The 19,211-nt window shown below is 50.0% G+C and overlaps 1 protein-coding gene across 1 annotated transcript in view; it reads right to left on the reverse strand.

The window, feature by feature from the left end:
• Nucleotides 1–3,272: 3,272 nt before the first annotated feature.
• LOC138161753 (thymosin beta-4-like) overlaps nt 3,273–19,211 on the reverse strand; it is a 171,790-nt gene continuing 155,851 nt past the window's right edge. The window contains exon 2 of the mRNA XM_069088655.1: nt 3,273–3,887. Within this exon, the coding sequence (XP_068944756.1) occupies nt 3,739–3,873 (135 nt within the window). The 5' untranslated portion in view covers nt 3,874–3,887 and the 3' untranslated portion in view covers nt 3,273–3,738. The remainder of the gene's footprint in view (nt 3,888–19,211) is intronic.

Below are 19,211 nucleotides of genomic sequence, written 5' to 3' on the forward strand. Positions count from 1 at the left end.
CCCTTCCTCTTTTCCTCTCTCCTTCCCTTCCTCCTTCCCTCCCTCCCTCCCCCTCTTTTTTTCTTCACTCCCTCCCTCTCTTTCTCTCTCCTTCCCTCACTCCTTTACCCCCTCTTTCCCTCCTCCTGTTTCTCTTCCCTCCCTTCCCCTCTCCTCTCCCTCCCTCCCTCTCTTTCTCTTGCCCCTCCCTCCTTCCCTCTCTTTCTCTCTTCTTCTTCCCTCCTTCTTCCCCGGCCAGACCCTCCTCCAGATGCAGGCACAGGAGAGAGGTGGCTCCCTATCCCCTGGTAATGACTTCCTCACCATTGATTGGCATGTTGTGTCTGTCTCCTGAGATGACAGTGGCAGAGTCTGGAACCAGATTGTGGTTTCTATTGTTTTCTTACAACATCTGGTCCTCGGTGCTGTTCTCCCCCCCCCAATGCCTGCTGAAGGCTGTGTGCCCGTGGGGGGACCCTGCGCCAGACAGTCCAGGCGGCTTTGTCCCTGCCTCCATCACTCTTACCCAGGGCTCAGCCTCTCAGAACTGGCACCATCCTGGGCCTCACAGCCTCCTTGTGCCAGGGCTTTCCCCTGGCCAAGGCCTGGTGCTGCCTGGACCCACAGCTTTGGGACTTAGGCTGCCTTATCTTATAGCAGGGTCCTGGAACCCAGGACTGGAAGGGACTAGAGAAATCATTGAGCCCTCCTTCTATCCCCCAGTTTACGGATGGGAGTCAAGCCCCCAGAGCAGACATGATTCCCTTATGGACCAGTAAGATCAGAAGGCTGGTGGTCTGCAGCAAAGGGCACCTCCCCTGCAGCTGGAGGGGGGTCCCTCCCTTCTCTGACTCATAATCGCAGGCAGGTCACAGCCTTCCAGGGCCTCTGTCCAGCCCTGGCCCATGGGGAGGCTGGGCTAGGTGGCCTCTCAGGTTCCTGGTAGGGGGAAACGGCTCTACATGTAGTCAGACTTTTTGGGGTGGCCGTCCCAGCAGCACCGCGACCTTCCCGCCAGCTCTCTTCAGCTCTGGCCCTGAGGCTTTCTTCTTGGGAGCTGGGGCCTCTCTCCGTGGCCTTTCCTAGGAATCCGTCCTCTGCTCTTGGGACTGGATGCGTGGGGCATGTCGGTGGAGCTGGCCATCCAGCACGTCCCCAAGAGCTACCAGTCCTGCCGGCTCGCAGTGGGCACCTTATAAATGCCTCTTGGTTGGTTGGTACAGTGAGGTTGAAGACCATCACACTAGCTGAGATTTCACAGATCAGGGAGGAAGGAAGTAGGAAGCACCTACTATATGTCGGGTGCTGCGCTAAGCACTTTTACAAATCCTACCTTCTCTCATTTTGTGGGCCTGAGGATTCCCTCAGGTGACTGGATTTCATCAGGAAGCATTCATTGAGTATCTAAGTGCCAGGCCCCGTGCTTGGTGCTCATGGGTACAGATGCCCTGGTGCCCATGGGAACCTTGTTCACTGCACAGAGGAATGAGGCCACACCAAGGGCAGCACTCTGCATGGGGAGTCAGGGACACAGGTCCAGCCCCGGCCATATCGCTGTGCGTCCTGGGCACCAAGCTCAATGATAATCGAGGGTTTAGAAAGTGCTTTGTGTATGGGAATCCACCCGTCCTCCCAGTGACCCAGTGGGGCAACTGCTTTTTACAGATAAGGAAACTGAGGAAGGAACTGTGGGTCTGTGCAGCCCCCAGGCAGTCCACAGGCATCTCTTAGGTGCCTTCTGTGCCTGAGTGAGGGAGGAGCCTCCTGTTGGACCAGGGCCTGGACCAGTCACTGGTTTCCTGTTAGCCAGTGGGGGTCTGTGGTCTGGGGACCCGAGGACCTGCTAGAAGGGACCTTGGGCCACCTTGTCCAGCTCCCTCACTCGACAGATGGAACCGAGGCCTAGGGAGGGAGGACGTGCCCCAAATCTCACAGGCACTGAGTGCCAGCAGAGGTAGGATTGGCACCCAGGCCCTCTAACTCCCATGTCAGTGTTGTTTCCTCTGCCTGGAGAACTCACCAGGCTTAAAAGCAGATGAGTCTGGACCATGACCATGTTCTTAGAAGTTGCCATCTCTATCCGGAGCGGCTGCAGCCCTGTGGTTACTGTGCCCATCAGGCTTTTCCTGGGGCCGGCCGGCGGCCCTCTCCCCAGCATCCACAGAAGTGAATTAAGAGCGGGCCGTTCACTCCGTGTGACTCTGATCAGCTCGTCCTGTTTTCTCCTTCTCAGTAGGAGGTGGAAATGGGGGGAGGGTGTTTCTGACGCTCCCCCCTCTCTCGGGCTGGGGTTTCAGCCAGAAAAGCATCCCTTCTGCTCTGGCTTCCCCATTGAGGTGACTCCTCCCTGGGGGACATTAAGGGACCTGCAGCTGGCAGGGGACAGGACCGGTTCTGGGACCCTCCCCATAGGAGACAGATTTCTCCTTGCAGGTGGACCCTGGACAGGGCTTGGCTTCCAGAGGGAAGATGGTGTGGGATGGAGAAGTTAGGCAGGTGCCAGGCTCCTGAGCTGGGTACAGAGGGGAAGAGGCCAGCTGGGCTGCTCTGTCCCTGGAGGCCAGAGTCCCCAGGAAGGGGCTAGAGATGCCTGACGCACCTCGGGCATCCGCCCCTCAGACATTCTGTGATTGCCCTTGGCCGGCCTCCCCTGACAGGCCCTTCCCTGATCCAATGTTAAACCTACTTGCCTCCCACCCCCCAGAATCTCTCCTCCCTGTTCCTTTAGGGGGATGCCCCCTACATCCCCCACGTCAGTCTGGGAGGGGTGCAGGTGCTTTAAAGGCAGTGGATCAGGAAGTCCTCCCTAAGAGGACGAGGTGGCAGACCACGGCCTTCTTTCTCAGTGGCCTGTGCCCATGAGCTGTGGGGCGCAGGCCCCGTTTTCTCCTGCGAGCAAGTCCCAGATGGTCAAGGTATGGGCAAGAATCCCAGAAGCCATAGAGCAGAATGTTGGGGGCCAGATTTGGACACTTGGATCTGGCCCCAGCTTTGTTCTTGGATCTTTGTGATAGCCACGTGGCTCTGCCTGATTAAGGCTATTAGTGGCCCATTCCTCTCTACCGCCGAGCACCCAGGATGCACTGACTTCCCTGAGAACAAGGTGTAACTCCTTCCTGCCCTGGGATCTTACTCCGAGGCCCCAACCTTGTCTTGGCCCGTTCTGTGTTCACTGTGTTTCCCGTCACTGCTTTCCTTTGTAATCCTCTATTTTATTTTATGCATTTAAAAATGTGATTGAGAGAAGGCTCCTTGGGCTTCCCCAGACTGACTGCTGGGGGAAGGCAGGGCTCTTTTTTTTTTCAGGCTTTAAAACTTTTTATTTGCATATTTAAAAAATGTGCATTCTAATAATTAAAATCATTTGAACAAAAAAAAAATGGCACTCTGATTAACTGCATTTTACGGCTAGCTTGCCAGGACCTTGGTACAGCTCTGCATTTTACTGTTAACTAGGTTTACTGTAGTCCCACCCGGGTTCTTCTTTTCACCAACATGCAAGCTCTTAAAAAAAAAAAATTTTAATGCCACCAGGACCCAAACTAGCCAGGAAAGGCAGATGGAAAGAGGCAGCCGGCTAGGCCTTCATTCAGTTCAGCATCAGTAGTTCTTTATTCTTTTGATGTTGAAAACGGCAGCGCAGTCATTTAAACTTTATCCAACTTCTTTGTATCTTACAAAGTTAAACAGCTAAAAGAAGTAAAATTAAGAAGGCAGTGCTTGTGGAATGTACAGTGCATATTGGCAGGGCAGATTTCATTATGATTCACTCGCTTGCTTCTCCTGTTCAATTGTTTCTTTTGAAGGCAGTGGGTTTTTCTCTTGTGTTTCTGTCTTCTTCAATTTAGACTTATTGAATTTCTGAATCTCATCCATATCTGGTTTGTCAGACATTTTTGCAAATTAAGCTCCTCCTCCTCCCCACTTTCTCTTGCTCAACGATGCAGTCATCGGGCAGGAACCTTTAACACAGAGAAGGTTAACCTCCTCCCCCCCCCCCCATTCATAGCAGAGAAGCCCCTTGAGGACAGGTCCTACTACCATTCTTGTTTCTGTTTACCTGACATCCAACACTTAATTAAGAGTACACACTTAATAATTGCTTATTAATTAATCGAATACAACCTGAAAAATCAAATAAAAATGCAATAAAATTAAAAATTGAGAGTGACTAGACCCTGCCCTCACAGAACTTACATTCTGCTCGGGGTGGGGACCAGCTTGTGTGCTGATGATCAAATGCAGATATGTGCAAAATAATATGAAGTGAGATCAGGAGAGAGGGTGGGAGCAGTGGGTAGTTAGGAAAGTCCTGTTGGCAGGGTTCGCCAAGCTGGGCTTTGAAGGGAGTTAGGGTTTGACTGAGGTCACGGAATCACAAACTTTTACAGTTAGACTTCAGAAGTGACCTTATCCAGCTCTCACAATTTATAGATTTACAGCTGAATTCCCAAGATACATCTATGGGCCCAAGGACACAGCTAATCCAAGACAAGGTTGAAATTTAAACTTGGGTTCCCTGACTTGTCTGTCCCCATACGGGCCAGAGAAGCCGTTTCTTAGGCTAATATGATGAGATTCATGCTTTGGGTTGGGTCTGGCCCCCACCTACATTGATCTTCCTTCTGATTCTTCTGTTTCTAGGAGATGCTCCCAGATTTGCTGACCAATGTCGTGATTCTAGGATCTGTAGCTGGGCTTGCCTTCTTCCCAGATACCCTGCCCTTTGCATGTGTCCTTTTTGCTGAAATTACCGGGGATTTTTCCCTTGAATCTGGTTCTTGAGTAGATACGAGCATAGAGCTCATTGAACAGTTTTCCTCTATGATTTGACTTCTGGAGATTTGAGGTTGTGGAGGTGAGTCAGCGGGAGAATTACCCTGGAGATGCATCACTTGAAGGCACAGAATGTTTAGATCTCACGGTTCACCTTCCTGGCATGGGCAGGAGAGGGATCCTTAATAAACATTTTTGATTGAATGAATGAATAAATTGTTGAGTAAATGAACCAGTGGCCACATCAAGAGGATTCTGCTCTTGCTTTTCTCATAACAGGGCAGAGTATTTCTGTGAACAGTGAAGAATTCCACCCCATCCAAGTTGGAGAAGAGACATGCGCACAGTGTCTGGGTCTCTTAGGAAGGGTCCCTGTGCTGTGCAGGTTGTCCCCCCGCCCCTGCTGGATCAGCCAGACAGATGTGTAATTGGCACCGGGAATGATTTATGTTGCTGACAGAGGCTCATTAGCATGTTCAGAATGCATAAGGGGTCAGAGTCTCTGTTGGCAAATTGGTTGTAGGGAAATGGGAAAGATGCTTTGATTTAAAGACCTGGGTCCATTGGGGACTTTTTTTTTTTTTAAGTCTAATACATGATGTGATTTGTGCTTCCATAAGGGAAGATGTTTGTGCTCTGGAAGGGGATTAAAAATGGTCTTGTCTGCCATTTCCCTCACCAGAGCCTTCCACTCAGAATCCGTAGTGTTTGCATAAATGGAATTATTTAGAGAGACAGAGCCCAGGCAGTGGAAGCGGTCTGATGATTTTTTCTTCCTACCAGTATGCAAATAGTGAGCTGGTGATTCAGGCATAATGTAATCAGGGTTCCCAAAGTTAAATAATTTAAATTTCTTGCAGAAGCCAGTGGGAGATTTAGTGCCGGGAATAGATAGGCCTGAATACTGATGTCCCAAGAAAAGAGAGAGCGTCGGGAAGTTTGCCGGGTGATTGGTTTAAGTAAGATTCACCACAGCCTCCTGACAGGAAGAATCTTGCCACTTGTCAGTGCCTGTGCCTGATTTGACAGAGGTTTAAAGGCAGGTCAGCATCCTTCCTGTATTGTTCTTGGAGGAACCAAGAAGTATCGACATTTTTCCGGGCCATGTCCTGGGAGTATGTTTTCCAAAAAAAAAAATTTTTGTTCATTTCAGAGGCTGATGTTGACGTGGCTTTTGGCCTAGGTTTGATTGGCAACCATTCACCCCGGTTTGTAATTGAAGTGTTGAGAGTTTCCATCAGAGCCTGCCCTGTGGTTAAAAGTACGGGTCAGGTACCACCTTCTGCACAAGACCTTTCCTGATGTCAGTCAGTAAGCATTTATTGGGCACCTACTGTTTGCCAAGCACTGAGCTAAGCCCTGGAGATATGAAGAATGGCAGAGGACAGCATCTGGCCCGGAGGATCTTCATAACCTGATGGAATCTAATGTCCTTTCCTCCTCCCAAGATTATTTTGTATTTACTCATTTGTGCATGTCTTCTCCCTCTGGAGACTGTAAGCTCCTTGAAGGCTGACGTTGCTTGATTTTGTCTTTGTAGCTCCAGTGCTACGTGGTTCCTTGGACACAGAGGGCACTTAATGAGTGTTTCTTGGATTGAATCCATGATCCTTGTCCTCCCTGGCACACATCATGGTGCATTTTACAGTCCTCTGTGCCCAGGGCCTTGGAAAGCTGTTGTGACTAATAAGTGGCCTCAGGCTTTAAAAGCTGTAACTTGCTGGTCTCGAGCTGCAAAATGGGCACATTTTATTGACTGAACACCTGTGCAGCTAACAATGAACAGGCTTTCCCATAAAGTGCATTCATTTTCAGACCACTTCCTGGGACCAGTAAGAGTCCAATTTATAGATGTTTAGGACATCATGTAAAACTTGTTTAGGCTTTGTTTCCTTCCTCTCAGGGTTTTTAGTGGGGGCTTTCTTTGTTTTTAACAAGGAAACTTTCCATGCAGTGGACTTAAAGAAACTGAATAGTTCTTGTGTTAATATATTTGTCTCCTTGCCTAAAGGCCTTTACATCATGAGTTTGCCTCATGCCCTCAGTTGAGCTAATGAACTAATAAAGATTACTATGAAACTCAGCACCAATAATTATAAAAATAATAATGAGCTTGTTAAAATTCCTGTGTCGTATAATGTCATAGGCTTGGCATTGAAGTCTGGGCCTTTGCTCCAAGTTTTAATTTTGTCTTAGATTTTGATAGTGACTTGATTAGTGATTCTATAAGAGGTAGGTTCCGAGGCAGCTTGTGGAACTTGGAGCAGGAACGGACCTTCCCCAGACAGCCATCTAATCCAAAGCCCCAAGGAAGAGAGCTGGCCTGCCTTCTGGAGGCCAAATCCAGCACCTTTCTGCTGGGTTTAGGAAATCTAACCAGAATTCCTAAGTTTCTGTGGCTATTAACATTTGTTAGCCAAAAGTAATGATATTAGGATAATATCTGTAGGGCTGCAGACAAGGTCAGATGGAAGTGTTCAAGAAGGGGGAGTTTGGACGTGTTTGTAGGCATCAGGAGAGGAGCCACTAGTTTGGGAGAGATGGAAGAGTAGAGTGGAATGATGGACAGAATAATGTACTAGTGCAGACCAGAGGGGAGGGGACAATGGGTAGTCAGTCAACAAACATGTAATAAGTGTTTCCTGTGGGCCAGATACTGTAAGCACCAGTGACAAAAAAGGAAAGGGGCAAACAACCAGTGTCTGTCCTCAGGGGGCTTGCATTTGAATGGGGGAGACCCTGTGTCAATACAACATGTACCCAGAAGTAGTTAGAAACAGTCTGGGAGGGGATGGCCCTTGTCTGTGGGGTGGATGAGGAAAGGTCTGTCGCAGGTGAGATTGGAGGCGATTCTTGTCTCATGGGGCACAGCTGCTGCGGAGACAGATGGCAGAGGGGTTCTCATGCTGGACCATAGCGGGGTGGGGGCTGGCCTTGAGAAGGAATGGACAAAGGAGGGCAGGGGGAGTGGTGACGTCTGTCCTCTGGACTAAGCCCCCTCGCATGGCATGATCTCCATCACGGTCACCCTCCTCGGGACATTCTCAGGCAGTTGATTCTTTCTGAAACAAGGCACCCAGAATGGAAAACAGTATGTATTTCAGGTGGGGATCTAATTATTGAAGTTAAAAAAGCATTTAAAAATTTTTGTTACAAGTCCTCCAAGTGGGCTGCCAGCCTTGGGCTTTGACATTCCTGAAGACCAAAAGGTGAAGAGGGAGGGGTTCTTCCAGAGTGGCGGAAGCCCTGACCCATTAGGGCCAGAGAAAAGAAAGGCGTAGGGTTGGGGGAAAGAGGAGGCTGAACGACCCCATAAAGGAATGGGGAATGAGTGTCCGCAGTCTCTTTTTAAACAAGCCATCCCACCTCGCCTTGTCTTTCTCATTTCTCTTTCTCAAACTCAGCACATGGGGGTGGGGGGGCTCTCATCCGCATTCCTGGAAAAAGTCCCTGTCAGGGAATTCATACAGGTTAATGTGTTTCCCTGGATGGTGGCCATTGTGGTGAAGATACAGTGTAGCCCCTCGCCCACCACCACCTTGGGGTTTTGCCTGTTAGCTCCCTCCCTAGTTGGGGTCATTGTGTGATGGTGCTGCCCTGTGAGGTCAGCTGCACAGTCAGGGTAGAGAGAAATACTTCAAGGATGTGCCTGACGTATGAGGTTTACCTTGATGTGAGCAGCCTGGCTATGTTGATGGGATACAAGGTCTTTCCTGCCCATTAACAGGCCGCATAGAGAGTCCATTAAGGGAAGCTTGATTAGGGGAGACCTTTTTTTCAGGAAGGCTTTCACACCTTTTGTTACTTTGTAATCAGGCAGTGGGCTGAGGGTTGTGATGCCCTCTGACCCTGAAGAAGGGTATATATACTCTGAGGTTAGCATTTTGCTTTGGGGCTCACTCACTGGAAGTGTTCTTGTGACCTGACCAGGTGAGACTCTAGTAGCCAAAGGAGCACCTCCCTGCCCCCCGCCAGCTTCTCTCTCTGACAACTATGCATGTATTGCCTTTGTCAGACAGTTGGATGTGTCTCTTGACCTGTGCTGATTTCTCAGACAGAAACTCCATTGGTCATTATTTCTCTGCTTGTATTTTCCCTGAAGTTCAGGGTGCTGACTTTTCCACTGAACTAGTGAATGTAGTTAAAAAAAAGATTGTTAACCCCTTGACCTTTCCTAGTAAAGAAGGTCTAATAAGATCCCGTGCTGGCAGCCATCCTGGGGATGCCAGTGTGGTGCTGCTGCAGCCTCCTGTCGGGCTAAGAACCCTGGACTTGGCTCTGGGGGACATAGCTTCAAATCCCACTCTGCTATTTACTGTGTGAGAGGGGCGAGTCACCTCTGGACTTCTGTTTCCTTCTCTGTTAAATGTGGGGGGAGGTTTAGATGCCCTCGAAAACTGATGTAGTTCCAGATCTAGGACATGTGTAGGACTGACCTAGGAAAAGAGGGATCATTCACTTTTCTTTCTTTTGTTTGTGAGAGGTGCCATAGTGAAAGAGTCCCAGGTTCAGTCCTGCCTGGGACAGGTGCTAACCTGGTGACTTTAGGCAAGTCATTCTGAAGCTATGTTTTTGTTCAGACAGGGGCTGGTGCCCTCGGTGCCCGCTGCTGTATGGGCTTGTTGTGAGGCAGAATGAGAATAACCGTGAAAAGGACCCAGCACGCCTTAGCTTGCTGCCAGGTGTCGGCTCTCACCACCTGAAGTGAGTCATTTCCCCATGTCCCTTCTGTGAAGTCACGTAAGGAAATCCCTTGCAGGTCTTTGGGGAGAAGCTGCTATTGCTTCTTCATTCTTTTTTCAGTGAGATATTCTGGCTACACCATCCTGTCTTTTTTAAGTACTTTGTAGGGACTGAATTTTTGCAGCTGACAGGGAAGTGTTGCCCAGTTCCCTCCATTTCCTCGAAAGCTCTGCATGGATCACTAAGTCTAGACCCTTCCTTAATGCTCCTTCTAGAGTGGCTGATACAGCCACGTGATCCTGGGTCCCTCCCATAAGCTCTTCTGCTTCTGTAAATAGTCACCAAACACAACTGCTTCTTCTCTGCTCTGTTAGCGACATTTGGTTGGCTGAGATACTGGGAATTTGCCCATGGAGGGCCTTTTGGTTCTGTCCTTGGGTCTTAGGCATTCTTTGGGCTCTATCCACATTTGATCAGTCTGATGGTTTGCATGTGTGTGCACATATATACACATATGTATAAATTCACCTTTACTATTATCCTGTGAAGTTGTGTCCAGAAGGTATTTCTTTTTTTTGATATATTTTATTTCATTAAATATTTCCCAATTACATGTAAAAAAAAATTAACATTCATTTTCTTAAATTTTGAGCTCCACATTCTCTCCCCAGGAAATATTCCTGAAAATCATCATCATTGCCATCTTTAGGATCTCATTCTCTCCCTCTTTTTTTTTTTTTTTTGCATAGGGTTTAGTTAGAAACCATCTAAAGACAAATGGCTGTCTGGTTTTTATTTTGTATTTGTGTTCTGTGGGATACTGTATAATCCACAGGTAGTGCAGTGCACAGAGTGCCAGGCCTAGAGTCAGGAAGACTCATCTTGCTGAGTTCAAATCTGGCCTCAGATACTTCCCAGCTGTGTGACCCTGGGCAAGTCACTTCACCCTGTTTACCTCCGTTTTCTCATCTGTAGAATGGGCTGGAGAAGGAAATGGCCAACCACTCCAGTATCTCTGCCAAGAAAACCCCAAGAGGAATGAGGGAGAGTTGGGCAGGACTGAACAGCTGGTCAGAGACACTCCTTGCCAGCAGAGATGGGGTTGGAGAGGGCCCCTGGCCATGGTCTTTGGCAGCCCGGTGGACTGGAGGGTGCTACAGGAGGGCAGGTGAGAAGGGGCTGACTGTTGGCATGGGCCTTGGTCCTGCTTCAGAGCAGAAGCATCCAGCATCCATAGAGCTGGCAGGTTTCACTCTTCTCTCTCCATCCTGGAGATCCTTCCTACTCAGGCTTTGAACATGTAAATGACATTAATCAGGAGATTTTTGTATCAGCTTTGTCAACATTTACATTCACTTTACCCATTAAATTTGCATCTGAAAAGCCCAGCCTTAATCAACATTTCAGGGATCCCATTCACATCTGCCTCTGATTGAGTCCCTGTGTTAAGTAATTTCTGCTGAACTGTTGCTAGGCTACCAATTAACAATGCTCCATATTTCATTAAAAAACTGGCGTCCGCCCTTGCTCCCATCTGACTGCAGTGCCGTTCTGAGACTCTCCCCAGGGGAATTGTGACAGGTAAATTAGCGTTTTCCTGCATTGCTGTCTGTAATTACCATCCTTAGTCACATCTGTCAATACAAGTTTTTAGGGGTGTTTTTAGAAGGCTTTAATGGAAAAGAAAACCCCAGCCAGAGCGTTCCCCATTGGAAAGGACCGTTCTTGGCTCTCGGGCTGCTTTTCAGTGATGGGGCTGGAAATCACAGGTCCTTCTGCACTTGGGGGAGGATCGGCCCATCATCGTGGGCTCTGTTTGGTGACTAATAATTAGAATATTAGACACTGTTTGGGAGATGACAGGCCGCTGATGGAGCGTTCATCCGAAGAGGCCCGAATGGCATTGACTTTCCCTGATTTGGAGTCTGGGCTGGTGTTGGAGGGAGGGGGAGAATGAGGATGGGGTTTGTCTTTTTGGGGGCATGTCATGTTTTCCTGACTTGACTCCCTCCCCCCACCCCCCTAATGCAGAGCAGGGGGAGCCCCCGATGCGCTTTGATTCCAGTGCCTTCCTTCTTAGCTCCTGGAGGGCAGGCGGCTCTGCCTTTGGCCTCTTTCTGTGTCCCCGATGCTTAACGTGGTCGGGGCACAGAGTAGGTGCTTGTGATGTGTGTGGGGGACAATGTCGATAGTCAGCATGTGGTCTTTGGTCCTAGAACGTGGTCAGATGGAGTCTCAGGGTCTAGCGTTGGAGGGGACTTCAGAGGTCATAGGCCACCCTCATTATTTTATGGAGAAGGAAGGCAGGGCCTGAGAGATGGAGGGGCCAGAAGCCTTACGGGGTGGGGAGGGAGGAGCAAGTGGGGTGGCTAGGATTCAAACCCAATCCTTCTGGCTCCAGACCCGACAGGCTCTGTGCTTCCCCCATCTGTGAGCGCCAGAGGCAGAATCTGGACCCCTTGGGCAGGAACACAGCAGGCACTTAATAAATGCTCATTGATGATTCCAGTTAGGATAAGAGACTTCTCAATGACGTATCTGTCCTGTCAGAAGTGATCACTTAGAACGAATCGGATAAACCAATTCTAAAGTATAAGTTATTTGAGATCAGTCCACACACATGGATTAAGCACCATGCTAAGGGCCAGGGCTGCAGAGAAAGGCAGAAGGCCATGCCCGCTCTCCAGGAGCTTGCAGATACATATGCACAGTAGGGTACAGATGAGGAATATGCAGCACAGACAGGGTGTGCTCAGCGGAGAGCAGGCCAAGGGGCAGAAGCCTTTGTTCTGGTCCACCTAGCCCCATGCCTCGCACCTAGTAGGTGCCTAATAAATGCTTGCTGAATGAAGGGGGAGATCCGGTCAGTACCATGCTGCTGCGTCAGTAACCCTCCATGCCCGCCTCTCTCATGCAATTCTCGTCCTTTTCTTCCCATGAGGCCTTCACAGAGGTCCGGTCAGCATATTGGATCTTCTTCTCATTCTCTTGATATTAGGTGGGCATTGGTGGAAACCCATGGGCTGGCTCTCGGGTGTTCCTTGTTCTGACTTGGACTGGCCCATCATTTCCAGCTATATATTTTTGGTGACATCTTTTAGGCTCCATCTCACTCCATCAGAAGGCATTTATTAAGTGCCTACTGCATGCCAGGCTCTGGCTATGGCCTGGAGATAACAAAGCGGGGGGAGGGGAGTCCTTGACCCCAATAAACATTCTATCCACAAACATAATTATCAGCCTGATTGGAGCATGTGGCAGCCTGCCTGTGTCCCTCGTGTCCATTGAGTGACCCTTAACTTGGATTCTTCAGAGAAGGACACTCTGTGACCTACAGCCCCAAACTTCAGCCAAAGACACTTGGCTGTTAGAAGGATAGGTCTTTGGGGCGGCTAGGTGGCTCAGTGAATAGAGCACCGGCCCTGGAGTCAGGAGGACCTGAGTTCAAATCTGGCCTTAGACACAACACAAAAACTAGCCGTGTGACCTTGGGCAAGTTACTTAACCCCAATTGCCCTCCAAAAAGAAAAAAAAAAGATCTTCATTTAGATCAGCGATAACAGCGTGTCAGATACATTTTGGGGTGCAATATATAAATGCACTGTTTCTTCTCATTCTTTACCATGTGACTAAAGGAGGGTGAATGGGGATACTTTGGAGACCTCATTTCCCAGATGTAAAATGGAGGCTCTATCTAGGATCCTAGAGGCAGCCCTGGGAAGGATCCCCAGAGGCCACCTCATCCAGCCTCTTCATTTTATTGAAGGGGAAACTGAGGCCCAGACTGGGTGAGTCACATGGGCAACCTCACACGTAGGATAATGTATCTGGTGCTAGAAGGACCTCAGAACTTTCATGGGTTTATTGTGAAGAGGATAGGTTAAAAAATTATAAAGGTAAAACTAAATTTAGAAACTAAAATGTTAGAAAATTCTTCAGACTTTGGGCCAGTAGCCCCATGAATTATAATCCAGAAGGGATGAGGTTGGGAAGGGACTTTATTCCTCCCTCCCCCAGCCCCAGGCTATATCCAGAAAAAAGGAAAATGGGTCTATAAAATGAAGACGATGGTATGGTTTTCCACATTCTGTTTTCTGTTGGTTAAACAGCAGAGTCAGGCATTCAGTCAACATACATTTTATTAAAGCCCTTACTCTGAGGCCAGCCCAGTGTGATGAACCCTGGACTTTGAAGGCACAAGGAGTTCTGGCCTCCGTTTGTATCTTGTTCCTTCAGAACCCTGCGACCTTGGGTCCCGCCCAAGGAGGATCTTCTCCCTGGGGCCTCAGTTTCCTTCCCTGTAAAGTGCTAGGGTGATTGAATTTCCCTGGGGTCCCTTCCAGCGCTGAATCTTATAATCTTATTCTTTCCTGGTGGCAACCATGAATTTCAGTCGTCTCCTGCCTTATAGAATTTTCTGTGACCCCTCCAAGTAGGATTTTATTTTCATATTATACACGGAACACAGATGTTATAAAGGCAGGCTGTCCTAAAAGTCTCAGTGCAGTTTTAGCTATTAAAGCTTAGGCTGGACTTAAGCTATTAATGCTTAAACCTGAATTAAGCTTTTTGGGACACTCTGTATATTTTAGGGGAGAAGCAATTTTGGAGGTTTTCATGGGAAACATCTATAGTACAGCATTGAAAGGACCTCAGATATTGGCCCCTCTGCCTTCTTCATCTACTGTTACAGAAACAAACTGGCACCCCATCATGCTTCCATCCCTCCCCCTCCAGTAGGCACTGGCTGCCTTTTAAGACCGGCACATCTGGTGGCTTTTCTTGTTTCTGGTAGAAGGATCCAGGCATTTCCGGGGCATTCCTTGGGCTGCCTTTGCCTGATCAGAAAGTGTGTCGTCCCCTCCAGCCGAGGACCCCACTTCCTGGGGGCTCCCTGGTGTGACCAATGCAGCTCAGTTACTCCAGAGCCTTGCTTCTGGACTCGTCTGCAGGAGCCTTCAAGGCGCCTTGAAAGGCCCTTAAAGCGTCATGGTGGTCTTGGGTCATGTTGGCTCCGTGAATCCTCATTGGCACCAGAGGAGATTGTGCAAGGAGGCTTTGAAAAATAATAGGGACTGTCCCCAGCCAGGTGCCCTCCTGCTGACGTCCTTTAGCATCCACCGTCCCAAGAAGGGCCCTCCCTCATCCAGCTTCAGGGGTCTTTCTCGCTTTCCTAAGCTCTTCATGGTTCTTTTTGTATGTTGGTCAAGTCACATCCTATAGATTCAGAGCTGTAGCACTTGGTGTGGGAGTCAGGATGTCCTCAGTTCAAATCTAGCCTCAGCTAACTACTTAGTGTGTGACTCTGGGCAAAGGAGCAAGCTCATCCCCATTTTAAGGGTTGTTGTGAGGGTCAAATGAAATAATATTGGTAAAAGTCTTGAATGAGGGTAGTTGTTCATAACAAGGAATTCTAGTATGGGACATCCCTTCGCTAATGCATCTCTGCAGCTCCCCCATAACTGGTCATCTGGGGACCCTGCATCAGAGACTGACCAGGGTCACACAGAGCCAGCAGCTGCCTCCGTTTAGTCCAGCACCCAGCATTTGACAGAGAAGGAAACCGAGGCCCAGAAGGTCATTAGTACACTGTCTGGGGGTCTCCTGGCCGCCTCTCCCATCGTTCTTTCCAAAAGTTGGGCATTTTCAGCCAGAGAAAACATTGAGGAATGACTTCACGAGGAGGAAAACCAAGCGGGAGAACAGTGATGCCTTTTGAGAGGCTTGGTTTCACAGTTACCAGATGAAAGGGGGATTTTGTCCAGAGCCCTGGGAAAGCAGACGGCTCCCCCGGCCCCTGAGCTCATTTCCTTCCATCAGGCCGAGGCACCGGCTTCCAATTAGGGTGGCGGGCCAAGGAGAGAAGCCCGAAGGCACCCTTGTCCGCCAGGGCCGGGGCAGCCTACCTGCCCCAGGTGACACGATGGCCGAGCGTGTGCATGCATGTGTGATGCTGAGACCCCAGGCACATCTTCCTGTCTGACTTCCCCCCTGTCCTCCACTCAGGTCTGGGCCTGCTCCATTGCAGACTCGGGGGCCCCGGGGGCATTCTGTCGTCTGTCCTTTGTCTGTCCCCTGGTTTACGGCCACCCCGGCTGTCTATGGGCAGGCTCGGGGGTGCTCGGGGTGATGGGGTGCTTTGAACGCTCACCCTCCTCCTCCCCGGCGATGCATGTGCCCACCTGCCTCCCCTGACATGAGGCTTGGAGAGCTTGTGACTGTGGTCCTTCCCCCCTTCCCACGTCCACCCTGGACTATTTCCCCTTGGTGTATCAGTCTGGTGCCACTGGCCCTGTGCAAGAAGGTGTGGGTTAGGGAGAGCAGAGAGAGAAGGAGGTCCAGGGGCCCCTGTGTCTGAGCCTGGGCTTGTGGCTGGTCAGTTTTAAAGTCACAGGGGAGGGAGTGGACGTCAGCCATGACCAGGTGTGGTGGGAAGATCTGCATTCAGGTCCTACCTTTGGCTCTGACATAGACAGATGACCCTGGGTTGGTCTCTCCCTAAGGCCTGGGGCCTCAGTTTCCTCATCTGAAAAGTGAGCAGTCTGGACACTATGACCCCTCTGAAGGATCCTCCAGGCTCAAAGCATTTGATTCTTTAAACATGAGTAGACAGAGATAAGGGAGCTGATCCCGCAGGACCAGTCCGGGTAGAAGCAAGCTTCAGAACTGCGGGTCCCCAATCTGTATCTTCAGCACATGGTGGAAGGAGAAGGGGGGCACCCAGAGGGATTTGGGTAGAGTAGATGCTTAATAAGTGTTTGCCGTGTTTTGCAGTGGTTTTATAATTTTTTTCTAATGTGAAAATGATGACATTGCACTTTTTAAATAAGGTTGGAGCATTGAATGGCACCTCTAAGACCACAGAGCCCCAGCTGTTCCTTTTACAGATGAGGACACTGAGCCAGACAGAAGTCAAATGCTTGACCAGGGTCCCACAGCCAAACTGGATTTGAACTCAGGTCTTGCTGACCATAACCAAGGCCGGTGCTCTGTCCTCTCTGTCTCTGTTTTATCAGAGAGACACCAGGGAACCTCGGGAGGTCTTAGAATGAGGGCAGCCAAGTGGTCAGACCTAGAAGGATTATTTTGGTGGTGGCAGGAAAGGAGGGATTGATTAAAGGAGGAAAGGAAGTGCTCAGAGCCTAAACCAGGGTGGAAAGGCAAGGGTGACCAGGGAAATTTGGAATTCAGCTTATCTAGATTTAGATCTGGAAGCGACCTTGGAGGTCTTCTGGTGCAACCAACTTAGGAAACTGAGGCCCTTTGGCTGAAGTGACTTGCCCAGGGTCACGTTGGTTTTTATATGGCAGTGCCAGGATTTGAACCTTGGTCCTCAGACCCCAAATCTCCTCTGCTTCACGTTGTTCTTCCCCACAACTGGATTGTAAATGTTTCTTGTTTCTAGCCCCGATTCTGAGTGTATCCGATCTTGAAGTTTGGGACTTGACCATTTATGCAGAAACCTTGTCGGGCCATGCCCAGTTTTGGCATCAGGGCCCAGCCTGGCCCGCTCTCTGTCTCAGGCACATGCCCTGGCCATGCAGGGAGACTCCAGCTTCCCTTTCCAGGCTCTGTGGGGAGAAAGGGTCCTTCGGGACAAGGAAGAAGTGATTGAGAAAACTGCCCTCCCCAGGCACCAGCTTAGAAATTGAGAGGGGTTTCCCAGGCCCACCCCAAAACATCTTCTGCAGGCTCTTCTGTTAGAATGCGAGCTCCCTGGGGGAAGGCACCATGTTTTGCCTTTATTTTTATTCAGATCAGTTCATGTTGGCTGATAGAGGGGACTGGCAGAGCTTGGCACAAATTCAGGATGTTTACCCCCCCATCCCTGATTCACGGACCCGGGCTTGGGGGACAAGAATCAGAAGGTCCCTTTCACTGTACAGACTAAATTCAGCAACAGGCATTTACTGAGCTCCTACTATGTGCCCCACATGCTCAGTGCTTGGGGTACAGAGACAGAAACCAGCCAGTGCCAGCCCTCAGGGAGCCCACTGTCTACTGGGAGGATGAGTAAATATAAGGTAATTGTTGGAGGATGAGGTGTGTGTGTGTACGTGTTTTCAGTACAGTGTTTCTCTACAAGAAAAAAACTCTTTGAAAGCCATAAAAGGTGTGTATGTATATATGTGGTCTCAAGAACTATGTACATTTTCTAAGGCATTTCCCTAAGTTATTTTGGGAAAGAAAAGTTCTTCAACAACATCTTATGTCATTTATTTTTATAGCACTTTCTTTTCTGAATATATCCCTTCCTTCTCCTTTTTCCAGTGATTCTGAAGGAGAGCAGCCGTGTGGTCCAACAGACACCTTGGGCCAGCTTCCAGCGTCTTCCATATTGATCTGAATTTAAAACAAGAGACTAGCCCCTCAGAGTCTCTGAGACTTGTGCCTGGTGGTTCCCTTGGTGCAAGGTCCCTGACTCTTCTCTTCTACCTCCAGGTTCCCAGCAGAGCCTTTGCAGTGGACGCGTTAGAGCCATTGGTGGCACCCCAAGTCTGAAGGCTCCCCTCTGTATCTCTCTCCCCTCTGCCCGTTTCGTTTGCCTCTGGGGTCTGGTCGCCCAGAGGCCCTTACATTCTGGCCTTCTTCCAGCTGGGCCCTTTTCTAGGGCCTGGAAGCAGGCTGGAGCATCCTGGAATCCCCAGGCTTCCCCCTTTTCCTTCCACATCCCTCCGTCCCAGCCTCATCTTCCTCGGCCATCCCTCCGTGCACCCCGAGGCCACTTTCTCAGTTGTGTGAAAGTCATTTCAGCCCATGGGTTAGTGGGGTCCCCCCTACAGCCGCACATCAGAAGACCCTCAGTGCTTTCCTTTGAAAAGTTTCCAAGTGGCTTTTCAGAGGTGGCAATGTGGAAGGAAGATTTCGGGTCAGGAGTGCAGGTTGGCCACGCTCTTCCCAGGTGTTCTTGGCTTAGAAGGGAGGTCGCGCCCTCATTAATCCCCTCCCAAGTCAGTGAATCGGGACAAGGAGACACCAGCCAGTGCCCCTCCTTTCCCAAGCCAAAGGGGCGTCTCAGCATCTTGGGAATCTTGGACAGAAGTGTGTGGCTAGAAAGACCCTCCTGGAGGACGGGACAGTCTGTGCTCCCCTCCTGGCCTCTTGTCCTGGCTCTGAGGTGGGGGGGCCGGCCAAGCCAGAGGCAGCCAGCACCGGGAAGGGGTCGTCGGTGAGATGATGTCGTCAGCATTGCCAAAGCACAGCCTTGTCTCGGGTGAGGCTCCTGGGCTGCCCGGGGGCCAGCCTTGCCATACACTGCCCCCTTTCTCAGAGGGCATCAGCCTCCACAATGTGCTTTTGTGTGCCCCTCAGAGGCCTGAATAGACCTTTCATGGGTTTTCTCCACCTGGGGGCTCATAAATCAGGGGAAGCCCCCCGCTTTATCGATGCATGTCCTGCTCTGAAACAAGAGTGGTGGAGAAGAGGCGGCCTGGGCTCAGGGCAGAGAGAGCCCTTTGTCCCTCGGGAGCTGGTGGATTTTCAGGCTGGCTTCTGGGAAATGGTGACCCACCTCAGCCCCAGGGACTGCACGGCCCTTGGCAAGTACACGCAAAGCAGATGTTCTCTTCTCCTTGGTACAAGGAGCCCCTCACCCTGGCCTACTTCTGTACCTTCTTTTCTGAGAGCCCAGGTCACTTGTCTGTGGTCACAAAGACAGACTCCGTCCACTGTGCGTGTGCCTTCCTGCCCCATCTGGGTGGAATGAATAAACAAGCCTCTCACACACAGATTAGCATTGAGGTGCAGTGCCAGCAGCAGGAATTCTGGTTTCA

The sequence above is a fragment of the Petaurus breviceps genome, unplaced genomic scaffold (assembly GCF_028583685.1).
Source record: "Petaurus breviceps papuanus isolate PSGF00001 unplaced genomic scaffold, PetGlider_PUasm1.0 185, whole genome shotgun sequence".
NCBI classification, from domain to species: domain Eukaryota; kingdom Metazoa; phylum Chordata; class Mammalia; order Diprotodontia; family Petauridae; genus Petaurus; species Petaurus breviceps.